This window comes from Platalea leucorodia (assembly GCF_965183815.1).
Source record: "Platalea leucorodia genome assembly, chromosome: 1".
Classification (NCBI taxonomy): Eukaryota; Metazoa; Chordata; class Aves; order Pelecaniformes; family Threskiornithidae; genus Platalea; species Platalea leucorodia.
In genome coordinates, this window is record NC_138823.1 from 99,652,958 (window position 1) to 99,664,609 (window position 11,652).

At 38.9% G+C, this 11,652-nt stretch overlaps 1 protein-coding gene across 1 annotated transcript; it reads left to right on the plus strand.

The window, feature by feature from the left end:
- Positions 1–8,530: 8,530 nt before the first annotated feature.
- Positions 8,531–9,268, plus strand: RNF182 (ring finger protein 182; the record flags this gene model as incomplete). Its single annotated transcript, XM_082333576.1, has 1 exon — positions 8,531–9,268. One exon carries the CDS (start codon positions 8,531–8,533, stop codon positions 9,266–9,268), a length of 738 nt encoding a protein of 245 aa, XP_082189702.1.
- Between the last annotated feature and the right edge of the window lie 2,384 nt (positions 9,269–11,652).

Below are 11,652 nucleotides of genomic sequence, written 5' to 3' on the forward strand. Positions count from 1 at the left end.
CTCCATTAGGACAAAGCTAATGCAACACTTACTTTCTATTTAAATCTTATTTTGAAGGTTAATTGGAACTTATTATAATGCATTAAAATGATTCCCCTGTGTGAAGAGGAATTTGTCACTGAATGATGTAATCAAGATTAATTTTCTGCAATTTTGTCTCACCTGGTCCCTCCCAAATTATATAACATAGAAAATATGTCCAAAGAAAAAGAATTCTGTCATATTTTTGGGATCTTACATTTTGTGTATGCCACTTAATATCTTCCAGTACAACAGTCACTTTTATTAAAAAAGAAAAAGTTATTTGCTTGTATGTCTGGACTTATTTTAATTACTTATATTCAAGCATACAATAGCGAGCAAAACAAGGGAGGTAAACTTCTATGGTGTTATCCTCATGTATTCTGAAACCTAATACAAAATCATATTGGCTTTTAATAATGCCTAATTTAAAGATAAATGCTAGACATATCTGTAGGTCATACGATTAAACATTTATGCCTATATCAAGAAATACTGGGAAGCTTTTTATTTATTTATCATTTTGTATCTTTCCAAGTCATATTCTAGAATCAATGTCCTACAGTCTGTTCAGTTCTCAGAAGAGCTTCTAAAGGATGCAAACACTAAAGCAGAGAAACAGAACTCCATCTTATTGGAGAAAGCTGCCAAAACCCACCCCTACTGCCAAAGAGGAGAATGTCTAACCTTTCCCAAAAATAATAGTCATGAGTTCTATCGTGAAATATATTCTTATTGGAGTAGACCATTTTTTGGTTTCACAGTCCTAAAGGAAAAGCCATTGGCAGTGAGAAAACAGTACAAGAGAAAATGCTAAAACAGCCCAAGCAAGCAGGTTGTGAAACAATTAAAAATCATTTTAAAAGGAACGAATTCTGTTTAACTAGCGTATTTCCAAAACTAAATGTTACCATTGTAGATACAAATTTCAAGCCATCTCTTTTTACTTCTCGATTTAGTGTAATTAATAGTCTGTTTAAATCAAGACAGCTATTAAGAGATCAGATCCTTTGTCCTTTATTAGTTTTATTCTTAAAACAGCTACAAAGCAACCCACAACCGTATGTCACATTAAGTAGTCATTCAGCATATTGCTATATAAATAGCTCATGAATTATATATGAGGGAAAAATCCTTCTTAAGAAATGTTGGAAGAGATTTTGCTTGTGTCTACAAGCCTAACCAATAAAACATTTTTTTCTACATCATAGTCAGTTTTAAGATTCATATCAATACTGTAGTAGCCTCTAGCTAGAAAGAAAGTCATTGAGGATAGCAGGGTTTCAATAAGGCATTCACTGTTTATTCATACCATTTTCCACTACCTGACACATAATGTGAGTTATTGGAATAACAAAAAAGTATTGCAAATGATCTTGTTAAGGGGAAATGGTCTGATGATATTGAATATGCATGTGTAAAGGATGCAGAAAGTACCCTAGGAGCCAGTGTCACAATATTGAATAAAGCGAACCCTGTCTTAGATGAAAATACCCCTGCTTACCGGGGGGGAAATAATAATTAAAAAAAGAACAATAACTGTTGATTTTTTTTTTAATATAAGATGGCACATTAATATTACATGACTTCTCATTCTAAATTATCAGAGGCCTATGAACTCCGCTTTGAATATGAAAAGCTATGATTTTCTGTATTTTTGTGGTATTATTGTAGAGGATTGAGAGAGATCAGGCAAGGACTCTAAATATTGTAACAGTAACTTCTGATAAAAATACTTCTATTTGGTATTAGTCCCTTGTGAAGCAGTCAATAATACACACGTCTGCTGTATATATTGCAGGGTTTCTCATTGGTGCATAGTTATTTGAGAAATAACCTCATTACCTATCCCATTGAAAACTATGTTTTTGTGAAAAGGATCGAGGCATTTTTCATAGCAGTTTGTACAGCTGACCATAAACCGAGCCTGGATCAGTACGTCCCATTCTGTAACGCTTGTGCAAAGTCTCACATTGATGAGAGTTGACAGGGAAATGCCCATTGTTAAAATCCATCCAGTGTTAGCAGAAATGTGGCATGAAGCAGGTTGAACATGTGATAGCTGCTGGCACTTTGAACGTAGTCTATTCAAATGTCAGATTAGTAAAGCAGTTTGAGGGGTTTTTTTTGCATTGTGCTTAGCACCAGCCGGAAAAATCTCGTGCGATGGTCATTTCCTGCTGAGTCAGAATGCAGCAAAGCTGCTGGAACGTGAATGCCGTGGCCCACCGGAGATGGTTGCTTTCGGGTCTGTGCTGGAGAAGAGACTGCAGTTTGTTTGGAAAAGTAGAAGTGATCAAAGAGCTTCTATGAGATTTGTGAAGGAAAGTATTTTGATATTTCTTTAAAACTCTTCTTTCAAAGCACAGTTTATCTCTTTAGCTGCCTTGCTTTTGGGGTTTTTTTTTTTTTTTTTGAGAGAGAATTGCTAACATTTGTGAATATGTGGTTGTTAGAAGAGATAGCACTTCAGAGTGTTTAGCGCATAATATTGAGAGGCTTAAAATCAACAACAGATCTGTAAAGATAACTCTGGATTATTTTACAGAAATAATTTTAGTAAATGGGATTTACCCAATATATTTCTCTAAACAGAAATCTTAACATATGGGTATTTCCATCCAAACTAGAGAAGTTGGACTACTTCCTCTCTTTCAGAGAAAACAGACTGAAAATTCTCCCAGCTGTATTCCTGCTCTACTAATTCTGTTTCCCTCCTTTCCACCAGCTTTTGCCCGTGTGGAGAGTAGGCATTTCTTGTGTTCCCTGCAAGTGAACCTTTGCAAGAAGTTCTTTTTCTTGGAAAGTAAGTTTCTCTATATTTAATTATCTTTCTATATTTTTTCCTTCTCTTATTCCCTAAATACACTTGGCTTGGATTTATAGGAAACTTTAAAAACCTTTTAAAATATCGCATATTGCGTAGCTCTATGGATGATACCTTATGGAAGACAGTTACTGACTTCATGTATTCGTTTTAGGTTATATGTGAAATACGGGCACATTCCCTTCACAGAAATAAAGTGTAAGAGATGAATGATAAAAAGTTGGTTTGATAAACTGAGCAAGGATGATCTTTCATTAGGGAGGAGAAGCACAAATTTCCCATCTACTTTGCCCTGTCAGCATGACTGAGCTCCAATATTGAGCGTTTCATCTACACGTAATTGCTTCGGGCCTCTCGTAACAACACTTTGTCTACGCAGCGTTTGATAGATGAATGCAAAGAGGGGCCGTAACATGTTGCACAACCCATTCACCTTTCTTCCCCTGCCCGGGATGAAAGCCTGCCATCTGCAGTCTGCAACCCAGCAGTGATTAGTAGAAAACTGATCAATGGACAGTGGCCTGTTCGAGCTGGTGTAGTCCACTGCACTCTGTCCAGCCATGCCTGGGCTCACACGCAAGAGCTTGCTATTAGTTATTCAGTCTGGTTCTGTGGGTGGCCTCCTCTTGCTCTCAAGGGAGGATATTCCCCTGGCTTCTGGGAGTGCCCTCCAGCAGTCAGCTGGAGCACTGTGGGGACTGCTGGCAGTCTTCTGCCATCCAGAAGATGCCTCTCTGTCTTCAGCTTTTCTCCCTTTCTAGTAAAACGGTCAGGTAGAGGAGTCTGCAAGGCACAGGACAGGTGGGACCGGGAAGGGGAAGAGAGGTAGTCAGAGCTGCGGCAGCAGCAGGAACATGACGTGAACAGGAATGATGGATTCACTCCTGCAGTGCTTAGACAGAACTCTTAAAAAAAGACAACTGCTTGTTGTGGTATAACAGATGTGCTTCTTCTTGGATAAACTGCAATGGATGCTGTTATCATTGTACGTGTCTAGTAGTTTATATTTTATTGGGAAAGCTGCTATGCGCTGCATAATAGACACAGGAATGAAAAGTTCTGCAATTGGGTTGTGTTGATCCCATCAGATAGGTGCTATGGAAGACAGAATAGCAGGTGTCTAGGCTTTCTTGTAAAAAGGACTTCATATATTAAATGAAAGAATTATTACCTAGGAGAGATGTTTAGTTACATAATCAACTGTCAGCCTGATTGCTTATTCAGTAAGGGACAAAGCTTCTCAAACAGACCACATAAAGTGAGTTCAGGATACCGAAACATAGAATCAGAGAATAATTTGGGTTGGAAGGAATCTCCAGCAAGGGTCCAGTCCCCTTTGCTCAAAGCAGGGCCAAATTCCAAGGTAGAGTAGCCTGACCAGGGTTGTATCCAGTCAAGTTTTCAATATCTGTAAAGTTGGAGATTTCATCTCCAGCTGTCTTGACACCTGTTCCAGTGTTTGAACACGTTGTGAAATTTTTTTTCCTAATACCTAATTGAACTTTCCCTAGTTACAACTTGTGTCTATTGGTATCAAACAAGCAGGTGAGCCACCTCTATCTAAAAATAAATAAGCTCAAGTGGAAAACTGGACATAAGGAGTAGTTTAAAGTAATGAAAAATATCAGAATTAATAAAAATAAACACAGTGCTTTAAAAATAGACATGGGACCTCACTTTGATTTCAAGTCAATAGCAATTTTGTACTTGAAGTGAAAGAGGTTGGGCTCACCATAGGATTTGCACTCAGGAGTTTTTACTTGACTGCCCTCTGGATGTCAAGGTCAGAAAGAAAATGCAGATTGCAGCCCAATATTTGAAAAAGCCCAAACATTAATGGAGTATTGAGCATATAATAAGGATACACCTTCTCATAGCATCATAAAAAAGTGGCTCAAAGAAAAGAGGACAAACTGCGAACACACAGACACAATTCCTTTTTTCTGCATAGTATTGCAGCTTCTCTTGCTTTCAACACACAGCAAGCAGAAGTATGTGAATTGCCACCTTTTTGGTGGGGGACCAGGATTCAGAGGGGCAGCAGTTAATCTGTTACTTACTTTAATTCCTTATTCTGTCTGCTTCCAGTAAGTACCCACCTGGGAGACATGCAAAAGACAAGCTAGAAAATCCTTGACACAGAGTAGAAGTTGCTTGAAGGAGTAGCTGGCCATAGTTCTCAAGAAATGTCTCATTTTCTCAAGAAATAGGGCTAATTTGAAGTCAAATTTCTTTAAAATCATCAGTTTTCTGATATTTTTAGTAAGTCTCTGATTGGAGAACTTCTTAGTATATGTGGTATATATAATAGCCAGGCAGCACGAATTAAGCTCAAAAAAGTGTCAGTTCTCAGCAGAGAAAAAATGAGCAGGAAAGTGGGTATTGAGAAGGAAAAACAGAAAATTCCGTAAGAAATCAGGAAAGCAAAAAGCACAGAGGAAGCATCTAAAACCACCATAGAGCTGAGAAGGTAAAAAATGTATGAATAGCATTAATAGGAATTAGTGATTAAATTTTAATTTTCAAAGGAAAAGATGTATAAATGAAGAATATTAGTAAGCAGTAATCACACCAGAACACATAAGGAGAAAGTCAACATCTAAACTTAGTCAAAGATAGAACAATCAGTGATGTTTTATTACTGATGGATGTATTTTGAAGAGACTCTGTGAAGAGAGAAAGATGATGAAAGTAGCTCTTTCTTGTACAGTACATTAAAAAAAAAGTTTGAAAATAATTTGTAGAATAGCTCATGACAGAAACTACAATAGGAGGATCATTGTGTTCTGGAAATGAAGATAATGGTCCCAATTTAGCAATTGGGACATTGCTAGTCCCAGGGACTTGTTACTCCTTGTATTAATGCTAAATTTGGCCACTTAAAGGGGATAGAATCAGGAAAATACTTTCAGTTTGAAAACTGATTCAGGCAGAAGTGATCCATGTCTGAATAGAATTGGTTGGAAAGTGGGCTGCTTTTTGTGAAAACCTGGAAATATTCACTAGAAAGATAAACACTCAAATACGAAGATTTTCTCATTGGGAGTTTTCAGAGAAAGGTCACAATTTTCCATGAGAAGCAGACACATTTTCTGGAAGATCTTTGGTTAATCAGAAATCTAGGACAACGTTTGCCAGCCTTAGCTGTGAAGCATGAACACGTTAGTAATCCTAATTCACCTCAGGTACAGAAGATGAATGATACTCAGGACATAAAAGTTCAAAACCATTGCTTGTTTTGTTTGGCTTCTTAACTTTTCAGCGGTGCTTTGTCTTCCTGTAGGCTGGCATTTCACTTTTTTAGGTCCAATTTGTGGTTTCTTCATCCTTTGGAAAGTTAGCATCTCATGACATTCATATATGCCTAAAAGTCACCTAGAAAATGATATTTGGAATGAAATAAAAAGAGTAGTAGAAATGAATAAGGAAGCACACAGTGTAACAAAGGATAAAGGATAGGTTATAAGATCTGTAAAAGATGTACTTTTTGTCTCTTGTAAGATGTTCAGCTTGTACACTCTGAAAATTATGGACCAACCTTCTCATGTTTGCCTTGCCTAACGGAACACACCACAAATATAGTTACAGTACAAATAATAAAAACAACAGTAAGGCAGAGATGAAAACTTTTAAAGCACTAAAGAAATAAGTTGGAAGAGGCAGGAAAAAAGTTAAGAAAATTGAATGGGGAGGGGGCCATGTCTGTTATAAGTTCTTAGAGAAATATGGTTTTTTTTCTTCACTATGTTGTTATGTTTTTCTCATTACTGCATTGTCTGAAGTATAACATCTTTGTTTTAAAATCCAGGAGGTGAGTTTCAGAAATTATGTTACTTATAGAAGCTATATTGTGCAGAAAGTTAAGAGAGAGAATGGAAAATCCTTAAAGCACAGTAGGAACAAGAGGTCCATGAAAGAGACTTCACTGTACCTGGTGGCTGGCAGGTAGAATGTATGGACAGAAGGAGCACGTTGCTTAAAAGAGAGAACTTCCTGCCTTGTTCTCAAAAAAAGGACAAAGATCTGAATGCTAGGAGCGAGTAAAAACTTCCCAAGGAAAAGGGGAAGGGAATCAAACACATATTAAAGCTAACAGTCAAGAAACAAGTTTATTGAAATAGGCCACTTTTTTCATATTCTGTGTGCCTGGTATTTATTGATAATGCAAGAGGCAGCTGGGCACAAGTGCTGACCCCAGACATTTGACTGTGGCAAGTGCCTTGCTACTCTAGCAGTGAAGGAGTGAGTTTGAAAGCCTGCAAAATGCAGTGCTGCACCCATCTCTGTGAGCAAGCACATGCCTGAATCTGGAAGAAGTTTTTATCTTCTGGTAGACGGAGCTGATTTTATAAATGCTGGTAATTACTGGTCCCCAGAGTACATAGTCCTGGTTAATGTTTTGTTTATAATACATGGGCTGTTTCCCGAAGTCGTGAAAATGCATGGTTACAAAATATGACAATACATTTGTTTAAGTGAGGCTGATGGGTCTGGTGGCAAAAACACTGCGCAGCGTGGGAGCGCAGCAGCGCAAGCATGCCACGGGCCTCTCCTTAGGTGAGGTGTGAAACAGCTGTCACAGCCATGAAACACTTGAAAGCCAGTGCATCCGGCAGATGCCCTTGAGAGACGCATTAGCCTTCACCCTAGTACCCACACATTCAAGGAGACGTTTGTTGCAAGCTAAGGAACCCTCATTTTCATAATGTGCGTCCAGCAATTAGGTGGAGACAGAAATAAGCTGTTCCACAAGCAGTAACATTAATAAAACCTGATCTTTTCCAAATTTGACCTAGGCCCCCACATGACTCTTTACAATAACCCTAGCCCTCTTCCATACCCACTCCACTCCCCAAAACTCTTTATTTCCCCAGTGTATCACCAGCTTCCCCGTGTTTCCCTCCTCTCTGGCTGAGCAACGGGCCGCATGCTGCCGGTTCAGAGCAGAGGCTGGGTGTGCGCTGGCTGACCGTCGCCCCCCAGGATAAATGGTAGTTATTATAAATACCCCTCCCTCTCCTCTGCCCAGCTGTCAGTGTTCACTACTTTTTTAAAAACTTAGTTATCTTCAGTACCGCTGCCCCTCTGCCAATTTGTTTGAAACTGGACAGCAGGTTCACAAGTTACTAAGACAGACAGAAAGCTCCAGGGGTCAGGTCTCATTTCCTTCGGAAACCAGGGTTTAAACAAACGGTCACAGATCGGTGATTAGATTGCAGCTTCTGCTAAGAACTTCAAGGGCTGAGCCAGTCAAAGTTACAAATCTAAAACAAATGAGTGCAGCGTGACACTAAGTTTTATCAGCATGACTGCTATGTAGGCCCCATACGGCACAGAAAAAAACTACCTTGGAGGTATTTTTAGCAAAGGAAGCTAAGCTTGTTAAAAGTGTAACTTGCATATTTCACCTGCTACAGCTTTCTCTTTTCTTTTCTTCCACAAAAATTCCACACCGTCTTTTTTCAGATGGATGCCTGGCTCAGAGTAAAGGACATGCAGTACACAATCCCTAGCAGAAGCTGAAAATGGATGACGCCTACTGATGCTTTTTGACAACGTCATCTCCTCTTTTCCTGTTTGAGATGGGTGATATGATCATCAGGAAAAAGTTCTAAAATAAGCCCGAGTGACCTCTTTGTCCCTTGACTCCTCTTTCCACAAGTCTAAAAACCAACAGAAGAAATGACCAGTCAACAACCAGAGGAGTCTGTGGAGACCCAGAGCTCAGATGAGCTTGAGTGCAAGATCTGTTACAACCGTTATAACCTGCGACAGAGAAAACCAAAAGTGCTGGAGTGTTGTCACAGAGTATGTGCCAAATGCCTTTGCAAGATCATAGACTTCGGTGATTCCCCGCAAGGAGTCATAGTATGCCCGTTTTGCAGGTTTGAAACGTGCCTGCCGGACGATGAGGTTAGTAGTCTTCCTGATGACAACAACATCCTTCTGAATTTAGCTTGTGGGGGAAAGGGAAAGAAGTGCCTACCAGACAACCCAACAGAACTGTTGCTGACTCCCAAAAGGTTGGCGTCTCTGGTTAGCCCTTCTCACACCTCTTCTAATTGCCTGGTTATAACAATCATGGAAGTACAAAGAGAAAGTCCCCAGACTCTGAATGCAACCCCTGTGGTGGAATTTTACAGGCCTACAAGTTTTGACTCTGTTGCAACTGTGTCCCACAACTGGACAGTGTGGAATTGCACATCTCTGCTCTTCCAGACCTCAATTCGGGTGCTAGTGTGGTTGCTAGGGTTGCTGTACTTTAGTTCCTTGCCTTTAGGGATTTATTTACTGGTATCTAAGAAAGTCACCCTTGGGGTTGTCTTTGTAAGCCTTGTTCCTTCGAGCCTTGTTATTCTCATGGTTTATGGCTTTTGCCAGTGTGTTTGCCATGAAGTTCTAGACTGCATGTCATCTTGATAACAAATACAGTAAAATAAGATGTATTGCCACATGTGTAGCATAGTTGATTTATCCTGTCTTTGTATTCTTATTTATTCTTATTGTTGTCCATCCCTCTAGCAGTAGCCCCTATGGTCCTTTTTTTCTACTCAATTTTATTTCCTCTCTCCCCTTTTTTAAGCTAAATACTGGAAATAAAATTTACATGCTGATTTTAAAAGGCTGAGTTGTAGAAAGGGATAAAGCAAAATTGCCAAACTCGGTGCCTGCTGCTGCTGCCACTATTCAGATGAGTAGCCCCTTGCTTTCTATTGGCTTGATCATGTCAGTCAAGGCTGCAGGATCCACCCTAGAAGAAATCAGTATAACAGGCACCTTCCAGGTCAAAGTACAGCATCTCTTCATCCAGAACATCTCATGCTTCGGAATATCTGTTATTTATCATTCATTATCATTTATAGCAAATGAAATCACTTTGTTGGTTAGTATTAGAAGAAGAATAAGACAAGCTACCATTGCCTTTTTCAGTTCTTGTTACAGCAAAAATATTTGTGGGAGGCTAATAGTTGCAGATTTTTTGCATTCTGTGACATGAGGAATCTTTTTTTCACCATACTAAAAACATGTCTCCAAAACTCCTTCCCCAAACAGAAGCCCACTTTACTTGTCTTATAGTTGCAGCTCCCTCCGAGATACTCCTGCTTATGAGTACTTCCAGGGACCCAGCCACACGTTTGCTCTTCTCTAGGTGCACTTATTTCAGTGTGCATATACCTTAGGCTTCCCTTTGAGCATTCAGAGCTCTGCAGACTTCTGTAGCTATGTTCTGTTATGCTTGCCCGCCCTCCCAGCGTTTCCACGACCACACCACATTTCTAACCCATTAGGCCTCCTAACAAATTGCCTGACCAGCTTCATGCATATCTACTCTGTGGTAGCTACACTGGAGAATTTGGCTTATGTGACTTTAGCCATCAAGACAGACTTTTATTCCCAACCATTAAGAAATGGGCCTAATCGCTAATACAAATTTCAGAAAAAATCTGAAATGGTTAACTGTTTTTTGTTTCTTGTTTTTTTTTTTTTTTTTTTGCTTTCTGAGTTCACAGAATGAGCATTGTAAGGAGGTACTATGACTTGGGGAAGGCTTCTGTTTAACGCATAGTCCTTCAAAATGTTTAATACCTTGAACTTCCTCTGTCACCGTTGTGAGTTGATGGCAGTCTAGATGTGGCAATTAGCATGTCTTGATTAGTTGAGTTCAGAGGAATTCCTGATGATTTACCATTCCACAAATAGAATCAGGCCCTGTAAGGCTTGCTTGTATGTTGCATGGTTTAGGCTACTTCTTGAACTACTGGAAGAGCACAAAAATAAGAAATATTTAATGTTTATGTGTATAACTAGGTCTAGTCAACACCACAGCTGCAAACTCGTTTTCCTGCGCACAGCAGGGTAAAAACTGAAAGGAGGATTTGAGCAGTGCAAGCATGGTTTTTGGGTCAGGCACAAGATTTAGTAATTTCAAGGCGGCGTAAGAGGGAGAGGGGTTTATTGTGTGAAGACTGAATGTATAGCCTAGAGCAAAGTGACTTTGGTAAGAATGAAAAATGCCGATGGGAAAGGCAGAGCGTAAGTGGTTGTTATGTCTGCCAAGAGGATTTGAAGTCAAGCTGGTCCAATTTTTGTAGATGGCACAAGTGGTATCTACAGTTTAATTCCTATTGCAAACATAGGGAAAAATGTGGAAATGTAAAGGTCCTGCTTTTCTTGGCGCTCATTTTATAATTGTGCACATATATATATGTGTGTGTGTACATATAGACACATATGTAAGAAGAAAACGTACAGCAAAATTATAGTTTTCAAGTGTATGGAGTTATGGAGCCATGTACTGAATGATTAAAGGAAATGTTTCAGACTTTTCTGTAATGACTTGATAACAATTATAACTAAAATATTTTCAGAATTCCTAGAAATGACTATTCCTAAGTAATTGTTTTTAATGTTTGTGGTAAAGCACATATAGTTAGAAGAGGTATCATCTCCAGTTCTGGTATACTGCAAGGTTTGACTCGTCTATGAACTCATAAATTTTAAGTATCCAACAACAATCATGTCAAAACCCAAGAAAAATAGAAACCTATGTGGTTTTATAGTACTTCATAACTTTGGGAAAAGATGTATTTGTAGTGTTAGGGATTTACATGTTTTAGGATTTGTTCAATTTGTCTGAATATAGTGTCTCTAATAAAGGGCTGGCTAACAGAGGAAGTAGGTTTTGCAAATGTGTGATATATATGTATTACCTCTGCACAACATGTCTACAGTGCTACCTGTTGTCTTTTCCTTTTGATTTTCAGTTGATTAAGATTATCTTAGCTCCAGCACCAGGTATTTTG